Raw genomic sequence first — 20,545 nt, forward strand, 5'->3', positions numbered from 1 at the left:
ATCATTTAAGGGAAGAATGTAATACAAAATATCAATACAAAGTGTCAAGACAGAATAAACTGTGCTGCTGCAACAACAGAGACACAGTCTATAGGTCCCTAATGTATATAGATATCTAATGTATTCATAAATTGTTTATGTAGGATATACGCATGTATATATAATCTAATCATATTGTTTATTGAATTTAAAAATAGCTGACCGTTTTTCCCCCCTTCTCTGGGATTATATTCCCTGTTTTGATCTCGGACGTCTGGTCATTTATAGCATATAAGAATATTATATTACTGTTAAGCAAACTATAAATAATAAAACACACCAAAACATGTGTCCTTTTATCATAGCTACACGTATAACAAAAAAAACGCGTGAAAATCAGTGGTATTCAGTGAGGTAAAATGACAGTTCCATGCTCCTGCCAAATGAATTGCACTGAGTGGAGCGGATCACCACTCCAAGATGGCGGCCGCGCGTCTCGTCAGCGCCAGTAGGCCGTAGCGCTCGATGCTGCGTCTACTTTTAAGATGTCTATGACTTTACTGCTCTTAACAATGCACTTGCCCAGTTGCCTAGGACCCCGCCTGAACCCCTAGCGGTGGTCACGGTGCTGCCTGATCAAAAATGGCACATTAACCTTACAACAGTAGGGATGGAACGATAGACGGTAATAATGATGACGGTGGCAAAAATCTCAACGGTTAGTATTACCCTTTTAAATTAAAACGATCTAAAAAACGAGATTTATAACTGCACTTTGATAAACTCACGGCGGACTGACTGGTGCCAGCTCGCTAGCTTAAATGCTAACATGAAAAAAAGAGACACGCGAATTTCCCTGTTAAAAACAACACACCGCAGTCTAAACTTATATAAACGCTCAATCAACTAAAATATTCCCTTGTGCACGTTGAACCTACAAGCTGCGCTCTCTTAGCACGGAACTATGATGATCGAGGAAAAGAGACGGAGGTGCTTTCAAGTACCGCTGAACAGAGTAGGACACTAACAACGCCCGCCAGAAGTGATACATATTTGGATATATTGTATTTGTCATGTTTTTTTCATTTAAGTGAATCTTAAAGTGCTACAGTAAAACAAAGATTCACAGTAAAACGATACAAGTTTAGCTATTAAGGTAGATACAGCACTAAAAATCCTTGCCCTGATGTGGCATCTGAACCGAGGATGTCGTTGTGGCTTGTGCAGCCCTCTGAGACACTTGTGATTTAGGGCTATATAAATAAACATTGATTGATTGATTGATTGATTGACACAAACTTTTATCCAGTGACGCATAAGGAACACATGCAAAATAGTGGCTTTTCTAACAGTGTCTATCTATTTTAGTTCTGTTTGAAAAGCTTTTTGAGGAAATTCCACAATACTGCGATAATAATAACTGTGATAGTTCTGGTATAAATAACTGTGATATTTAATTATTGTATTGTTACATCCTTACTGTATTGTGACACACATCATTACAGTATTTCTTCGACAACTGGAAGAAAGAGAAGACATATGGAGACATTTTACCTTTGCAATGATGAACAACAAGATACGTTGTAAACCCTGTGGCTCGATTTTCTCCGGTAAAAATACAACCAACTTGAAGAACTTTCTGCAGGCTAGTCATCAGGACATCTACGCAACAGTAAGTAAGCCTAAACTAATAGTTCCAAATCTTCATTGATTACTTTCAAAATAGTAAAAGTAACATTTATATCATGTGCTGTCATCTGTGTCAGTAGAAATGTTCTCATTTCAGCCTGCAAGAATTCTACTTCTAACTGTAGAAAATATTTTGCAATAAATTGTAAACAGATTTTATGTTTTACACCAACTACAATTGTAGTCCAAGAACCATTAAAACATAGCTACTAAATAAATCACAAGTTACTCACAAGTTACTCAATAGTTTTTACACAGAATACTTACTTACTCTTACTCCAATTATTATTTTGATGACTACTTTTTTACTTTTACTTGAGTCATATTATTCTAAAGCAGTCCTTCTCAAATAGTGGGGTGGAGCATGGGGGGGTAGCGCAAAATATTTTCCTCTCCCTGGGGGATGTAACAGAAAATATTTGAGAACCACTGTTCTAAAGTAAAGGTACTCTTACTTGAGTAAAATCTTTGGGTACTCTACCCACCCCTGGTTAAATTAGAGATGAAAAAACGTCCAACTTGAGGTTGTTTTATTGATATTACAATGAAGTTACTGTAAAACTTAGCACACAAAGGAAAGTACAATAATGTACACATTGTCTTATGTGACTGAGCAAAGCTGGACTTTTCTTATAAAGTGTTTGTCTTCTTGTGTCCCGCAAACGTCTGTGAAGAACAAATCTCCCTGAGCAGCAGGGGTGGACCTCCAGGATGGAGCAGGATAAACCACAGCACCCTCACATTAAAACGGAAGAGGAAGAACCACATCTTACCCACATTAAAGAGGAAGTTGATGAGCTACAGCCCCCACACATTAAAGATGAAGAGGAGGAACACAGCATCAGTCAGAATGGAGACCATCTTAAAGGACAAGAGGAGGTTGATGACACCAAGATGATATTGACTGGTGTCATTGTGAAGAGTGAAGATGATGAGGTCAAAAGTGAAAGTGAGAAGAAGAGAGAAGTGGGGTCTCCAAGCAGCAGCTCAACTCAACAAATGACAACAGAAGCTGATGGAGACCACTGTGGAGGATCACAGGCAGACAAGCTCTTAGCTCCACTATCAGATCCTGACACTGATGATGAAGACTCTGAAGCTGATACAACATGTCACACTGACAACACACACTTTGAATGTTCTCACTGTGGCAAAACTTTTAATCACCGTTGTAATCTGAGAACACACATGAGAACACACACTGGTGAAAAACCTTTTTCCTGTTTAAGATGTGGTAAATGTTTTACACAAAATCATCATTTGAAAAGACACACAAGAACGCACACTGGAGAAAAACCTTTTATCTGTTCACTCTGTGGTAGAGGTTTTGTACAAAATATTGATTTGAAGAGACACATGATAACACACTCTGGAGAAAAACCTGTTATCTGCTCAATCTGTGGTAAAGGTTTCGCACGAAATAGTTATTTGAAAAGACACAAGACAATACACACTAGAGAAAAACTTTTTAGCTGTTCAATCTGTGGGAAAGGTTTCACACAAACTAGTCATTTGAAAGCACACATGACAAGACACACAGGTAAAAAAAATATTTTCCTGTTCAATCTTTGCTAAAGGTGAAATTTCACATGAGAACACACTGGTGAGGAAGTGTGAGTTGCAGTGTGTGTGTGATGAAAGATTCTCTCAAAAGTACAATTGTAAGAAACTGCATGAATGAAGCTGCATGTTTTTCAGTAAACTGTCAAGACTTTGTTAACTTTGACTTTATGTGGGCTCTGTACCGAGGATGTCGTTGTGGCTTGTACAGCCCTTTGAGACACTTGTGATTTAGGGCTATATAAATAAACATTGATTGATTGACTTTCGATCAACATCACCACATACAGTGCATCAGGTTAAGTATTCACAGCGCTTTAATTTTTTCAGATTTTATGTTTCAGCCTTATCCCAAAATGGAGTATTGAGCAAAGGCTGTGAATACTTATGTACTTGTGATCTTTGTATGTTTTTAGTATGTGCATTAGTACACAACATTGTGTACATTTATTTTAAAAAACACAATTCAATTGATTGAAAAGGTCTACAATGCTGACTGAAGCATCCGCTTGCCCTTACATTACCTTTTTATATTTGTTAAAAAAGATATCAACCGAATAAAACATATCCATCCAATTTCTACCGCTTGTACCTACCAATAAAGCCCTTGAAAAAATATCCAAACACCTCCATTTAAGTTTTATATACATGATGTAAATATATATGTAATGTAGTAACGGGCACATTTATAATAACATGCAATATTTACGTATTTTGCAAATTTTAAGCTCATTTCAAAAACGCATCACGTTTGCTTTATTTGTATTTATTTTTTTCATCACTGATTAACATAATAAACCATCACTTACTGTTCAAGTCTGCTCATAATCTTCACGAAGAAACGGGGCGGGGAAACAAGCGTCTTCGTGTCGTTCTGGCCATTTTTGGGTCCTAAATGGATGTCTTAAGTGTACCAACTTGTCGGAATACCTACTCAGACTTCTTCTGTCCAGGTGAGATAAATGATTTATGATCTACAATAAACTTACAAGGAGAAAGCAAACATAGGGACACACATAGCATTAGTGCTTATAATAACAATATCACTAATACTTGGTTAATATTCAAATCGCAAAATGTAAATGCAGTATTGTTGGCGGTTTTTGAATGGTTATTTATTGGAATTTATGGGGGAAATAGAGGAGCACACATTGGCTCCGCTGTAATTTACAATAAATCGGCACAATCATTGCACAAAAATGGGAGCGAGATAAAAGTATATGGCAGATGAAATCAAAGCAATCACTGTGCAAAAATGAGAGCAATATAAAAGAATATAACAGAGAAGAGAAAACTATAAAGAGAAGACAGAACTTCTTTTTTTTTTTTAAAGTATCTGAATGCAATTCAAAGTAGTTTTTAAAATTTAATATTTTAGGTGGAGTTATTTTCGATTTACGCAAGTAATTTTGCAAGATCTGTCATAGACACACTGGCTGCTGAAGTCAGCTCTCCAATCAGTTAAATAGACTCAAAAACTCCACGGTGACGTCTTGGTGAATTTGCTGAGGAATTTGTGAACAAACGTTGCCTGGAGATTAATGAAGCAACCATGCATCCCGCAAAAACGACCGCTAGATAGAGCTTGATGCATCTTGAAGTCTAGTACACTCTTACAGCAACACTGTGGGTTCATATCATAAACACGGAGACGAGGCAGAGGAAATAGTTCAATGTTTTTACTGTAGACATCAAACATCGACTGTTGAATCCTACATGACAACCTCATGACCCCTAGTGCCTTCAGTAGTAATTACAATGACAGTCTAATCTAACAGAGCACATCCCTCTTTTCCAAGATAGCTCCAACAGTTTTGACCTATTCACCAATACTAAATGGGCATCATATTCAAAAAGACTTGAGGCTGTAACTGCTGCCAAAGGTGCATCAACAAATAATTGAGCAAAAGCTGTGAATACTTATGTACATGTGATGTTTTACTTTTCTATTTTGAATAAATTACTCAAAAAACATCACATTGTCATTGTGGGGTATTGTCTGTAGAATTCTGAGGAAAAAACGAATGTATTCCATTCAGGGTTGTAACAAAACAAAATGTGGGAAAAGTGAAGGGCTGCGATTTCCTGATGCACTGTAAGTGGCGATGTTGCCGGATAGTCAAAGTTAACATCATTTTGTCAGTTTATTTAAAATCCTGCAGCTTCATTTGCTGCTGATGTTCTCACTTCCACCGGTACTTTTAAGATACTTTTTCATCACAAACTGCAACTCACACTACCTCACCAGTGTGTGTTTTCATGTGTAATGTCAACGGATCTTTTCGTACAAAACCTTTTGCACAGATTGAACAGGAGAACGGCTTTTTACCTGTGTGTATTGTCATGTGTGCTTTCAAATCACTATTTTGTGTAAAACTTTTATCACAGATTGAACAGATAAAACGTTTTTCTCCAGTGTGTGTTCTCATGTGTCTTTTCAAAACACCGTTTCGTACAAAACCTTTAACACAAATTGAACAGATAAAAGGTTTTTCACCAGTGTGAGTTGTCATGTGTGTTTTCAAATGGGTATTTTGTGTAAATCCTTTGGTACAGATTGAACAGATAAAAGGTTTTTCACCAGTGTGTGTTCTCATGTGTGCTTTCAAATCATTATTTTGAGTAAAACCTTTAACACAGATTGAACAGACAAAAGGTTTTTCCCCAGTGTGTGTTCTCATGTGTGTTTTCAAATCAATATTTCGTACAAAACCTTTACCACAGACTGAACAGATAAAAGGCTTTTCGCCAGTGTGTGTTGTCATGTGTGTTTTCAAATTGATACTGTGTGTAAAACCTTTAGCACAGATTGAACAGATAAAAGGTTTTTCTCCAGTGTGCGTTCTCATGTGTATTTTCAAATGATTATTCTGTGTAAAACACTTACCACATCTTGAACAGGAAAAGGGTTTTTCACCCGTGTGTATTCTCATGTGTGTTTTCATATTACGACGGTGATTAAAAGTTTTGCCACAGTGAGAACATTTAAAGTGTGTGTTGTCAGTGTGACATGTTGTATCAGCTTCAGAGTCTTCATCATCAGTGTCAGGAGAGTGTGACGTCGTGTCATCACTATCTGATAGTGGAGCTAAGAGCTTGTCTGCTTGTGATCCTCCACAGTGGTCTCCATCAGCTTCTGTTGTCATGTGTTGAGTTGAGCTGCTGCTTGGAGGCTCCACCTCTCTCTTCTCCTCACTTTCACTTTTGACCTCATCATCTTCACTCTTCACAATGACACCAGTCATTGGCATCTTGGGGACATCAACCTCCTCCAGTCCTTCATGTTGCTCTCCATTCTGACTGATAGGAAGATGAGGAACACACTCTTTAAAGAGGGGGGGCTTTAATTCCTCATCTTCCACTTTAATGAGGGTAAGATGTGGCTCCTCCTCTTCGTTTTTTATGTGAGGGGGCTGTGGTTTCTCCTGCGCCATCCTGGAGGTCCACTCCTGCTGCTCAGAAAGAAGATGTTCTTCACAGACGTCTGCAGGACACGAAAAGACAAACACATGATTTAGAAAAGTCCAGCTTTGCTCAATCACATAAGACAATGTGGATATTATTGCACTTTCCTTTCTGTGCTTAGTTTTACAGTAACTTAATTGTAATATCAATAAAATACCTCAAGTTGGATGTTTGTTCAGCTCTAATTTAACCAACTTTTTATTTGTAATTAGCTTAATTGCAAAAATACATTATAAATTTATTATGTAACTACAAAAATATGTATTGATACTGCTTCATATTCAATTGTGTAAATTAGGGGATGGTGGTGTAAAGGGGAACTGCATTTATCTTTTACCTTTTTCCTATCATACACAATCTTTATGTGACAAAGAACAAATGTTCTTCTTTTTATGTGCAATCTAGATAAATAAAAAACAGGCTACTAAAAGTTGCCTAACAATGTAGCTAATGGGATTAATCTATTCCGCTTTTAACTTCCTCTGCAAAAACATCTAAAAACCGCCAACAATACTCCATTTACATGTCGTGACCTGCAAGTATTAGCAACATTGTTATTTTAGGCGCTAACGCCGAGGAACTATTTGACATACTGAGCTGCTCAGGTGGTTAAAGTTTGGCTGGATGATAAATCATGCCTCGCACCTGTATTTTAACAAGTTGAGGCCATAAACCGAAAAGTCGGTCAACTTTGAAATTCAACTTAGAACCAAAGACATCGCTAGGAAGAAGTGACCAGAATGTTGGCTCACAGCATTTTTACATCAGGATTGTTTAGATGAGTTAATCATCTAAACGGGGAACACAAGTCTTGTGCTGAAAGATATAAACATCCCATCAGTCGGCATCCCAATGAGTGCGGACATTCTATAGTAAGTGGTTGTCTTATTATGTTAGTAGTTTGTATTTATTCTTTAGCGCTGAACAAAACTGCTACATGATGCTTACGTTTCACTAAAGCTAAATCTGTTTATCACTCAGCTTCCAAAACTCATCCTCTGTATACAGGGTTTCTACAGGCATCAGCAAATCTAATGTAATGCTTTTTAATGCGATTTACATGCTACTTAAAACAATTCAATGCCCATGTCCTACCCATATGGTTATTATATATAATTATAAGCTTACAATTGTCAGTATACACACAATCATAAGCATTTGACAATGATCATTTTTCCACGTTTATATTAACTGTTACTATCTAGTGAATCAGAATTGGATCGCAAGACTGTTTCATCTGAGAATTTATTTCTATTAATTTATTGACTTTTTGTTGTGCGAGGAGGAGGCAACTTGTCCAGGGTGTACCCTGCCTTCCGCCCAAGTGCAGCTGGGATAGGCTCCAGCCCCCGCAACCCTGAGAGCGACAAGCGATAGAAAATGGATGGATGAATAGTAGCAGCAGCTGACAGTTGTGGTGGCGACAGCAGAAGAGGCTCTGTTGGTCATGCCAAATAAATTTGGCACCATTAACTGCTGCCTGCCTTTAATAGCCGACTTCTAATTAGCTAATAGCATGTGTAATTTCATCGCAATGATGCCCATTGAGAAAAGTTTGGAGGTCTTTCTGCACATGACATTTCTCTGGGTTTCAATCGACAGGCTTTAACCAAGTTTTGAAAAGTTAGCCAGCCAGCCACTTTTGCTGAAAATCAAAATCAAGATCAGACATGCTTTTTGCCCTTCTGCTCCACGGGAGGTTTCAGTCTTCCCTGAGCTCGCCTTAGAACATTGTGTCACTGTTTGACAGGTGTACTGCCCCAGTCAAACACCCCACCTGCCACTGTCCCCAGAGCGGGTCGACGCATATTCATTTTCTCGCTTTCGCCACAACATGAGCACGTTCACAGGATGTAGCATTCCAAGCGTCCGGTGTTCTGACTTTGTGCACCGGCTGTAGACAATCGCCATCAAAAGGTTCTGCCTGCAAATCAGCACACTGTATTTTCAATCAAAATGATTAAAAAGGGAAACTGCACTTATGCCCTCCAAATAAACATCCAATCGTTGACCAATATAATATACCCAGAAATATTTGTTTTAAAAATTGTATCTCTCTAAAAATATGCTGTAAAAATGCATATCCTCTGAAAATATGCCTTAAATAGCCACAAACTGAGGGATGGTTTAAACAAAAAAAAAAATCAGGATACAATTTTTTTTTTTATTGTAAAAAGGTTTTATGGTATTATAAATGTACATCATACTAAGAATTAGGGATGTCCGATAATATCGGACTGCCGATATTATCGGCCGATAAATGCTTTAAAATGTAATATCGGAAATTATCGGTATCGGTTTCAAAAAGTAAAATTTATGACTTCTTAAAAAGCCGCTGTGTACATGGACGTAGGGAGAGGTACAGAGCGCCAATAAACCTTAAAAGGCACTGCATTTGCGAGCCGGCCCAGTCACATAATATCTACAATTTTTCACACACACAAGTAAATGCAAGGCATACTTGGTCAACAGCCATACGGGTCACACTGACGGTGACCGTATAAACAACTTTAACACTGTTACAAATTTGCGCCACACTGTGAACCCACACCAAACAAGAATGACAAACACATTTCGGGAGAACATCCGCACCGTAACACAACATAAACACAACAGAACAAATACCCAGAACCCCTTGCAGCACTAACTCTTCTGGGACGCTACAATATACACCCCCCGCTGCCCCCCCCCCCCCCAACCCCGCATCTCCCGAATTTGGAGGTCTCAAGGTTGGCAAGTATGCATTAAATACATACTTAGAGCATGTATATAAACATGTTTGGCGTTTTTAGAGGGCTTTGTATGCAGAATACACCAAATCTCCATTGCCTCTACTTTCAGCTGCCTCTTGCTAGAGCCCCCCCCCCCCCCAACTTAAATTGCACAAAAAGAGAAAGCAATCTGTGTGCTTCTCACTTGGGGCTTGTGATACGTAAAATAAATGATCAAAAGTGCAGTTCCCCCTTAACTATTGCCCTGCTGTCATGCATAGATTGCAGTTCAGTGGGAAACAATGAAGTTTATTTATTATACAGTTTATTTTATTTGTTTGTCTGCAAATACAATTGTTTATAACCAGCCTTACTATCCTACTTTCACTACAATGCTCCTCCACTCAGTAAAGTTATTCCAATTATTCGTTCATGTCAATGATGAAACATAAAGTTAGTAAAGATGTGAGAGTAAGAAGTAAACAAACCTGTTCTGTGTAACAACTTGATGCTTCTTGAAAACAGCGTCCAGTAGTTGACGTTGTCGCTAGTTCTCCTCTTTTGTTGGAGAAAGTTCTTCGTCGTACTCTGCTATCTTTCTTTATAACACTACAAATATTTCTTCCACAGCAGCAGTTAGTCGCTAATTCACCAACACTCTCTGCATTTTGCTTAGCGATGTGTTGATAACTTCCGGGTGTAATTTGTTAGCAGCTAACAAGCTAAGCTAAGTTGCGAGTTAAGTTCGCCGAAGAAGCTTCAAAGTTCACTGAGTGGAGTTCATTCTGACACGAAGAACGAATAAAGTTAAGTTTGTCACACCTAAACGAATAGGTAGAAACATAAAAATGGAGGAATTAACGCAGATTTCAAACCCACACTGCTCCGCTGCCTTTTACAAGACGATAGGTGACAGATTACACGATCAGTCTGCGCATGTGCAAGTGATAGGTTACGTCACTTCCTGTTGACTTGTTTCCTCTTTTATACATAATTTGCATGCAAACTAGACATTACAATTCACAAAAAAATCAACACACGACTCGTCCAGGGTGTACCCCGCCTTCTGCCCGAATGCAGCTGGGATAGGCTCCAGCCACCCACACTACCCCGGGAGGGACAAGCGGTAGCAAAATGGATGGATTGATTAAAAAAATCAACGCAATCACTGCACAAAAATGGGAGCAATATAAAAGCATATAACAGAGAAGAGAACACTATAAAGAGAAGACAGAGCTTTTTTTTTTAAGAATCTGAATGCAATTCAAAGTAGTTTTTAAAATTAAAATTAAATATTTTAGGTGGAGTTATTTTCGATTTACACAAGTAATTTTGCAAGATCTGTCATAGACACACTGGCTGCTGAAGTCAGCTCTCCAATCAGCTAAATAGACTCAAAAACTCCACGGTGTCGTCTTGGTGAATTTACTGAGGAATTTGTGGAAAAAACGTTGCCTGAAGAGATTAATGAAGCAACCATGTATCCCGCGACACCTGCAGTGAGCAAAAATGACCGCTAGATGGAGTCTGATGCATCTTGAAGTCTAGTATGCTATTACAGCAACACTGTGGGTTCATATCATAAACACACGGAGACGAGGCAGAGGAAAGAGTTCAATGTTTTTACTGGAGACATCAAACATCGACTGTTGAATCCTACATGACAACCTCATGACCCCTAGTGTCTTCAGTAGTAATTACAATGACAGTCTAATCTAACAGAGCACTCCCTCTAATACACCACATCCCTCTTTTCCAATATAGGTTCAACAGTGTTTGACCTATTTACCAAACACTTGCAATATGGCGTATGAACACTGACTATTAGAGTGACCAATACAGCACTTTTTCAATGAACAAGTGACATATTTTGATCACCTCAAATCTGACGTGTTCAGTTTCAGCATTTACAATATGCAAACATTGTACACATTCAAATAAAGCATTAATATACAGTGCACACTTTACTCTGCCTCCCCTCTCTCTCTTTTGTATACAGAGTTGCAAAAGCTTGAGACACAAGTACTTAGAGTCAGTGAAATGAGTCCCTGAACCTGGTAACACACTTCATGCATTTAAAAAGTTCAAAACTGATTTTAGAATATCTATTTTGTACACACATACATCATTTATTTTATGTAACATTCATGTTTTGTTCTTTTTGTATTTTTAAAACGAATAAAACAAGTTAAGGTAAGGGTAGTTAAAATAAGACAATGCTTCAACCAGTGTAGACATTTTGAAATTGCGTTTTTTAAAATAAATATACACCCTGTTGTACACTAAAACACATACTTAAAACATACATAAACCCACTAATTTAAAACAAATCTAATAAGTAAATGATAGAAGAATATTAACAAGATTGTGTTTCACACAATGTCACCCATGTAATACAGTGTATTCAGAAAGTATCCACAGCGCTTCACTTTTTCCATATTTTGTTATGGTATAGCCTTATTCCATAATGGAATATATTAATTTTTGTCCTCAACATTCTACAGACAATACCCAATATGACGATGTGAACAATTTTTCCTTTTTTTTTTTTTAAATGTTCGCAAATGTATTAAAATTTTTTAAAAATTATGATCATAAGTATTGTTGCGTCAGACCTGACTTCCCTACCAGGGAAGTGAAGTCACTTGTCAATCCCAAGTTCTTTCAGATGACATATGCAGACTAAGGACCATCAAGACAGAATAGGAATATTATCAAGTTTTACTGAAGCTTTAGGAGATCAGCCCACACCAATACATTCATATCGGCTTCTTGAATTGATCTAACACTAGCATTCATCTTAGTCTAGTCAGGGAGGTGACCAAGAACCCGATGGTCACCCTGTCAGAGCTACAGTATTCCTCTTTGGAGAGAGGAGAACCTTCTCTTCCAGAAGGACAACCATCTCTGCAGCAATCCACCAATCAGGCCTGCATGGTATAGTGGGCAGACGGAAACCATTTCTTAGTAAAAGTTTTGCCAACATGAACCTGAAATACTCTCAGACTATGAGAAAACAAAAGCTTCTTGCCTGATAAGACAAAGCCTCAGCCAGGCATCATGTTTGAAGGAAACCAAGCACCATTCATCACCAGGCCAATACCATCCCTACAGTGAAACATGGTGGTGGCAGCATCATGCTGTGGGGATGTTTTTCAGCGGCAGGAACTGCGAGACTACTTAGGATAAAGGGGAAGATGGATGCATCAATGTACAGAGACATCCTGCGTGAAAACCAACACTTTGCACGCAACCTAATGGAGCTTGAGAGGTGCTGCGAAGAGGAATGGGAAAACTGCCCAAACATAGGCATGCCAAGCATGTGGCATTGTATTCAAATAGACTTGAGGCTGTAACTGTTGCAAAAGGTGCATCAACAAAATAATTGAGGAAAAGCTGTGAATACTTATGTACATTGGAGTTTTTATCCATCCATCCATCCATCTTCTTCCGCTTATCCGAGGTCGGGTCGCGGGGGCAGCAGCTTAAGCAAGGAAGCCCAGACTTCCCTCTCCCCAGCCACTTCGTCCAGCTCCTCCCGGGGGATCCCGAGGCGTTCCCAGGCCAGCCGGGAGACGTAGTCTTCCCAACGTGTCCTGGGTCTTCCCCGTGGCCTCCTACCGGTCGGACGTGCCCTAAACACCTCCCTAGGGAGGCGTTCGGGTGGCATCCTGACCAGATGCCCGAACCACCTCATCTGGCTCCTCTCGATGTGGAGGAGCAGCGGCTTTACTTTGAGCTCCCCCCGGATGGCAGAGCTTCTCACCCTATCTCTAAGGGAGAGCCCCGCCACCCGGCGGAGGAAACTCATTTCGGCCGCTTGTACCCGTGATCTTGTCCTTTCGGTCATAACCCAAAGCCCATGACCATAGGTGAGGATGGGAACGTAGATCGACCAGTAAATTGAAAGCTTTGCCTTGCGGCTCAGCTCCTTCTTCACCACAACGGATCGATACAACGTCCGCATTACTGAAGACGCCGCACCGATCCGCCTGTCGATCTCACGATCCACTCTTCCCTCACTCGTCAACAAGACTCCGAGTTACTTGAACTCCTCCACTTGGGGCAGGGTCTCCTCCGCAACCCGGAGATGGCACGCCACCCTTTTCCGGGCGAGAACCATGGATTCGGACTTGGAGGTGCTGATTCTCATCCCAGTCGCTTCACACTCAGCTGCAAACCGATCCAGCGAGAGCTGAAGATCCTGGCCAGATGAAGCCATCAGGACCACATCATCTGCAAAAAGCAGAGACCTAATCCTGCAGCCACCAAACCAGATCCCCTCAACGCCTTGACTGCGCCTAGAAATTCTGTCCATAAAAGTTATGAACAGAATCGGTGACAAAGGGCAGCCTTGGCGGAGTCCAACCCTCACTGGAAACGTGTCCAACTTACTGCCGGCAATGCGGACCAAACTCTGGCACTGATCATACAGGGAGCGGACCGCCACAATCAGACAGTCCGATTCCCCATACTCTCTGAGCACTCCCCACAGGACTTCCCGAGGGACACGGTCGAATGCCTTCTCCAAGTCCACAAAACACATGTAGACTGGTTGGGCAAACTCCCATGCACCCTCAAGGACCCTGCCGAGAGTATAGAGCTGGTCCACAGTTCCACGACCAGGACGAAAACCACACTGTTCCTCCTGAATCCGAGGTTCGACTATCTGGCGTAGCCTCCTCTTCAGCACACCTGAATAGACCTTATCGGGAAGGCTGAGGAGTGTGATCCCACGATAGTTAGAACACACCCTCCGGTTCCCCTTCTTAAAGAGAGGAACCACCACCCCGGTCTGCCAATCCAGAGGTACCGCCCCCGATGTCCACGCGATGCTGCAGAGTCTTGTCAACCAAGACAGCCCCACAGCATCCAGAGCCTTAAGGAACTCCCGGCGGATCTCGTCCACCCCTGGGGCCTTGCCACCGAGGAGCTTTTTAACTACCTCAGCAACCTCAGCCCCAGAAATAGGAGAGCCCACCACAGATTCCCCAGGCACTGCTTCCTCATAGGAAGACGTGTTGGTGGGATTGAGGAGGTCTTCGAAGTATTCCCTCCACCGATCCACAACATCCGCAGTCGAGGTCAGCAGAACACCATCCTCACCGTACACGGTGTTGATAGTGCACTGCTTCCCCTTCCTGAGGCGGCGGATGGTGGTCCAGAATCGCGTCAAAGCCGTCCGGAAGTCGTTTTCCATGGCTTCCCCGAACTCCTCCCATGTCCGAGTTTTTGCCTCCGCGACCGCCGAAGCCGCACACCACTTGGCCTGTCGGTACCTGTCCACTACCTCAGGAGTCCTATGAGCCAAAAGAACCCGATAGGACTCCTTCTTCAGCTTGACGGCATCCCTCACCGCCGGTGTCCACCAACGGGTTCTAGGATTACCGCCACGACAGGCACCAACTACCTTGCGGCCACAGCTCCAATCAGCCGCCTCGACAATAGAGGTGCGGAACATGGTCCATTCGGACTCAATGTCCAGCACTTCCCTCGTGACATGTTCAAAGTTCTTCCGGAGGTGGGAATTGAAACTCTCTCTGACAGGAGACTCTGCCAGACGTTCCCAGCAAACCCTCACAATGTGTTTGGGCCTGCCAGGTCTGTCCGGCATCCTCCCCCACCATCGCAGCCAACTCACCACCAGGTGGTGATCGGTAGAAAGCTCCGCCCCTCTCTTCACCCGAGTGTCCAAAACATGAGGCCGCAAATCCGACGACACAACTACAAAGTCGATCATGGAACTGCGGCCTAGGGTGTCCTGGTGCCAAGTGCACATATGGACACCCTTATGTTTGAACATGGTGTTCGTTATGGACAATCTGTGACGGGCACAAAAGTCCAATAATAAAACACCGCTCGGGTTCAGATCCGGGCAGCCATTCTTCCCAATCACGCCTCTCCAGGTTTCACTGTCGCTGCCAACATGAGCGTTGAAGTCCCCCAGTAGAACGAGGGAATCACTCGGGGGAGCACTTTCAAGTACTCCCTCGAGTGAATCCAAAAAGGGTGGGTACTCTGAGCTGCGGTTTGGCGCGTAAGCGCAAACCACAGTCAGGACCCGTTCCCCCACCCGAAGGCGGAGGGAAGCTACCCTCTCGTCCACCGGGTTGAACTCCAACATGCAGGCTCTGAGCCGGGGGGCAACAAGAATTGCCACCCCAGCCCGTCGCCTCTCACTGCCGGCAACGCCAGAGTAGAAGAGAGTCCAGCCCCTCTCGAGAGAACTGGTTCCAGAGCCCTTGCTGTGCGTCGAAGTGAGTCCGACAATGTCTAGTCGGAACTTCTCCACCTCGCGCACTAGCTCAGGCTCCTTCCCCCCCAGCGAGGTGACGTTCCACGTCCCAAGAGCCAGCTTCTGTAGCCGAGGATCGGACCGCCAAGTGCCCTGCCTTCGGCTGCCGCCCAGCTCACATCGCACCCGACCTCTATGACCCCTGCTATGGGTGGTGAGCCCATTGGAGGGGGAACCCACGTTGCCTCTTCGGGCTGTGCCCGGCCGGGCCCCATGGGGACAGGCCCGGCCACCAGGCGCTCGCCATCGTGCCCCACCTCCGGGCCTGGCTCCAGAGGGGGGCCCCGGTGACCTGCGTCCGGGCGAGGGAAATCTGGGTCCATAGTTTTTATTTCTCATTGAGGTCTTCAAGCTGCTCTTTGTCTGATCCCTCACCTAGGACCAGTTTGTCTTGGGAGACCATACCAGGGGGCATAAAGCCCCCGGACAACATAGCTCCTAGGATCATTGGGACACGCAAACTCCTCTACCACGGTAAGGTGGCAGCTCAGAGAAGAGTTGGAGTTTTTAGTTGTTTTTATTTTGAATACATTTGTATTAAGACTTATCACATTGTCATATTGTCTGTAGAATTCTGAGGACTGAAACAAATGTATACCATTTGGAGTTGTAACAAAACAAAATGTGGAAAAAGTGAAGGGCTGTGATTTCTTGATGAATGGTATGATGTTGTCAGAAGTCAAAGTTAACAACGATTTGACAGTTTATTTAAAGTCCTGCAGCTTCATTTGCTGCTGATGTTCTCACTCATGTTTCTTACACTGGTACTTTTAAGAGAATCTTTCATCACACACTGCAACTCACACTACCTCAACAGTGTGTGTTCTCATGTGTAATTTCAACTGATCTTTGCGTACAAAACCTTTAGCACAAATTGAACAGGAGAACGATTTTTTACCAGTGTGTATTGACATGTGTGCTTTGAAATCCCTATTTTGTATAAAACCTTTACCACAGATTGAACAGATAAAACGTTCTTCTTCAGTGTGTGTTCTCATGTGTCGTTTCAAAACACAATTTCGTACAAAACCTTTAACACAGATTGAACAGATAAAAGGCTTTTCACCAGTGTGAGTTGTCATGTGTGTTTTCAAGTGAGTATTTTGTGTAAATCCTTTCATACAGATTGAACAGACAAAAGGTTTTTCACCAGTGTGTGTTCTCATGTGTGCTTTCAAATCATTATTTTGTGTAAAACCTTTACCACAGATTGAACAGATAAAAGGTTTTTCTCCAGTGTGTGTTCTCATGTGTGTTTTCAAATCAATATTTCGTACAAAACCTTTACCACAGATTGAACAGATAATAGGCCTTTCTCCAGTGTGTATTCTCATGTGTTTTTTCAAATCACCATTCTGTGTAAAACATTTACCACAGCTTGAGCAGGAAAAAGGTTTTTCACCAGTGTGTATTCTCATGTGTGTTTTCATATAACGACGGTGATTAAAGGTTTTGCCACAGTGAGAACATTCAAAGTGTGTGTTGTCAGTGTGACATGTTGTATCAGCTTCAAAGTCTTCATCATCAGTGTCAGAAGAGTGTGACGTCGTGTCGTCACTATCTGATAGTGGAGCTAAGAGTTTGTCTGCTTGTGATCCTCCACAGTGGTCTTCATCATCTTCTGTTATCATGTGTTGAGTTGAGCTGCTGCTTGGAGGCTCCACCTCTCTCTTCTCCTCATTTTCACTTTTGACCTCATCATCTTCACTCTTCACAATGACAACAGTCAATGGCATCTTGGGGACATCAACCTCCTCCAGTCCTTCAACATGTGCTCCATTCTGACTGATACAACGAGCCTCATCGTCCTCGTTAAAGAGGGCGGGCTTTAATTCCTCATCTTCCTCTTTAATAGGTGTAAGATGTGACTCCTCCTCTTCCTTTTTAATGTGAGGGGACTGTGGTTTCTCCTGCTCCATCCTGGAGGTCCACTCCTGTTGCTCAGGAAGAAGAAGTTCTTCACAGACGTCTGCAGGACACGAAAACACAAACACATGATTTAGAAAAGTCTACCTTTGCTCAGTCACATGAGACAATGTGGATATTATTGCACTTTCCTTTGTGTGCTTAGTTTTACAGTAACTTAATTGTAGTATCAGTAAACAACCTCAAGTTGGACGTTTGTTCAGCTCTAAATTAACAGACTTTTTTTTGCCAAAATAAATTGGAAAAATAAATAAAAAATGCATCATGTAACTAGAAAAGTATATATTGATACCGCTTCATATCCAATTATGTAAATTAGATGACGGTGGTGTAAAGGGGAACTGCTTTATCTTTTTTGTGACAAAGATAAGGCTGCAGCTAACGATTATTTTTCTATCGATTAATCTATAGATTATTTTTTCGATTAATCGGTTAATCTATAGATTATTTTTTCGATTCGTCTATAGATTATTTTTCCTTTTACCGATTATTTTTTATTTTATTTTATTTAAAATGAAGATGAACAAATAAAAGTAGGCCAGTTTTTTCAAAAGGCATGGCTTTTATTTACAAAAAAAAAAGTATGGCCACTCAGTCAACATTGACAACAACATGACAAAATATTCTGTAACAATGTAAACATTTAAAACTTTTAACATTTAACAAAATTAAAAGTAGCTTATTTGCTTTTTAATGTGCAAATATAAAAGTAAACATCCAGTGCAAATCTTAATATTCTGCAATAGTATAAGCATTTCAAAAGTAAAAGTATTGCTTATTTTGCTTTAAAATGTGCAAAAATAAAGATAAACATCCAATACAAAAAAGTGCAAAACGAAATATTCTCTAACAAAAGTGTAAACATTTCAACAAAAGTGAAAGTATTGCTTATTTGCTAAAATGTGCAAAAATAAAGATAAACATCAATACAAAAAAGTGCCAATCTAAATATTCTGGAGGACTGTAAACATTAAGTATTGCTTTTAAAATGTGCAAAATAAACATCCAGTCCAACACAGTACACAATAACCAATTCTACTCATTCCAGTGAGTGACTAACAGTTGTAATGAAGAAAGGTTAGCATGTCTACTTGCTTTGCTTCTTTTCTTGTTTACAATATTCCCAGCAGCTGAAAATAGGCGCTCAGAAGGGGTCGATGTGGCTGGAACTGAGAGCTAATTAGCCTTCACCTCAAGCCAGGACTGCGAGTGAGCTGAGCTGCAATTTAAATTTCTAGTAGGTCAACGGGCTCATAGTGATGTTACTAGTAGTTGACTGGGAGGTGTTTATTATCATTTGGGGAGAGTCCACTGCCTGATGCTCACCTGCTAAACACCTATCTGCTCCACGCTGAAGCGCTGACTACATGCGCTCTGAATACGCACTGCTGATTGGCTGATAATGCTTCGTGTGTACCAATCAGATGGTTGTGTGGGTGGGACATGGCTGCGTGTGTACCAATCAGATGGTTGTATGGGTGGGACAATGCTGCGTGTGTACCAATCAGATGGTTGTGTGGGTGGGACAATGCTGCGTGTGTACCAATCAGATGGTTGTGTGGGTGGGACAATGCTGCGTGCTGAGACAGAGGCAGAAGGAGCAAAGCAGCTTGTTAAGACTTTAGCAGCTAAAGTTAGCTTTAGCTTAGAAACTCGTTCGGTACAACCCCGTACCGAACCGAAAGCCCCGTACCGAAACGGTTCAATACAAAACACATAACGTTACACCCCTAGCAGATACAAATGACACATTCATGTTTTTGTGTAATGATGACAACGTATGCTAACGCGGACGATTGACTAGTTGATGGTTGATGGTTTTCTTTTCAAATGTTCGTTCATAGCCGTTGTGCTGCTATGATAGGCCATTTACGCTCGACACTGTGCATACAACAACATTATTAGGCTGTGTATTGAAATACTCCCACACTTTTGACGACTTTTGGCGTGCGTTTTTCCCCTCGCTTGCACAGTCTGCTTTGCGCTCCGCCATGACGGTAGTGTGACGTAATTATGCGACGCGTCGACGCACAAAAACGGCGTCGACGTATTTACATAACCGATGACGTCGACTACGTCGACGCGTCGTTTCAGCCTTAGACAAAGAACAAATGTATTTCTTTTTTGTGCATTCTAAATAAAAAAAACAGTGATTGCTGGTATGGATGGAAATAACAAAAGTTGTGTGCTCTGGAAAATCAAAGCACCCCCAAAAAAGGTCAAGCAATGCTTAAAATTACCAACGTACTTGAATATTTCATGTTAATATGAGTGTGTCTGTTACAGTACTAAATTAAAAACACTTTTGGAAGTTTTTAGAGCGCTTAGTAGGCAGAATAAATCAAATCCCCATTATTATACTATCCTACATTCACTGCAATGCGCTTCCACTCAGTAAAGTTATTCCAATTATTATTTAATGTCAATGATGAAACATAAAGTTAGTAAAGATGTGAGAGTAAGAAGTAAACAAACCTGTTCTGTGCAACACAACTTGATGCTTCTTGAAAACAGCGTCCAGCAGTTGACGTTGTCGCTAGTTCTCCTGTTTTGTTGGAGAAAGTTCCTCCTCGTACTCTGCTATCTTTCTTTATAACACTACACATATTTTTCCGACAGCCGCAGTTAGTCGCAAATTCACCAACACGCTCAGCATTTTGCGTAGCGATATGTTGATAACTTCCGGGTGTATTTTCTTAGCAGCTAACAAGCTAAGCTAAGTTGCAGGTTAACATCGCCGAAGAAGCTTCAAAGTTCACTGAGTTGGGTTCATCCTGACACAAATAAAGAATACAGCTTAGTTTGTCACACCTAAACGAAAAATTACAAACGTAACAATGAAGGAATTAACGCAAATAAACAACCCACACTGATCAACAGCTGTCACGCCAATTTTCTTCCCATCACAAAAACCTTCCTA

At 41.3% G+C, this 20,545-nt stretch overlaps 2 protein-coding genes and 1 long non-coding RNA gene across 3 annotated transcripts; 1 reads left to right on the plus strand and 2 right to left on the minus strand.

Moving 5' to 3' along the window:
* The first annotated feature begins 564 nt into the window (after window positions 1-564).
* On the plus strand, window positions 565-3,810 carry LOC133663621 (uncharacterized). Its single transcript, XR_009828388.1, has 3 exons — window positions 565-697; window positions 1,485-1,651; window positions 2,343-3,810. It is a non-coding gene; the product is annotated as an uncharacterized LOC133663621 (long non-coding RNA).
* Window positions 3,811-4,333: 523 nt separating this feature from the next.
* On the minus strand, window positions 4,334-10,348 carry LOC133663617 (oocyte zinc finger protein XlCOF6.1-like). Its single transcript, XM_062068218.1, has 2 exons — window positions 9,893-10,348; window positions 4,334-6,712 (listed from the first exon to the last, which is right to left on the minus strand). Exon 2 carries the CDS (start codon window positions 6,660-6,662, stop codon window positions 5,460-5,462), a length of 1,203 nt encoding a protein of 400 aa, XP_061924202.1. The 5' UTR covers window positions 6,663-6,712; window positions 9,893-10,348; the 3' UTR covers window positions 4,334-5,459.
* Window positions 10,349-16,267: 5,919 nt separating this feature from the next.
* LOC133663620 (gastrula zinc finger protein xLCGF3.1-like) lies at window positions 16,268-20,545 on the minus strand. Its single transcript, XM_062068230.1, has 2 exons — window positions 20,101-20,545; window positions 16,268-17,668 (listed from the first exon to the last, which is right to left on the minus strand). The coding sequence occupies exon 2, from the start codon at window positions 17,616-17,618 to the stop codon at window positions 16,500-16,502; it is 1,119 nt and encodes a 372-aa protein (XP_061924214.1). The 5' UTR covers window positions 17,619-17,668; window positions 20,101-20,545; the 3' UTR covers window positions 16,268-16,499.

The sequence above is a fragment of the Entelurus aequoreus genome, linkage group LG13, assembly GCF_033978785.1.
Source record: "Entelurus aequoreus isolate RoL-2023_Sb linkage group LG13, RoL_Eaeq_v1.1, whole genome shotgun sequence".
Lineage (NCBI taxonomy): Eukaryota > Metazoa > Chordata > Actinopteri > Syngnathiformes > Syngnathidae > Entelurus > Entelurus aequoreus.

What these genes read in the sequence shown, in the direction of transcription:
- LOC133663617 (XM_062068218.1), bottom strand. Translation starts at nt 6,662, where the DNA reads ATGGCGCAGGAGAAACCACAGCCCCCTCACATAAAAAACGAAGAGGAG.
- LOC133663620 (XM_062068230.1), bottom strand. Translation starts at nt 17,618, where the DNA reads ATGGAGCAGGAGAAACCACAGTCCCCTCACATTAAAAAGGAAGAGGAG.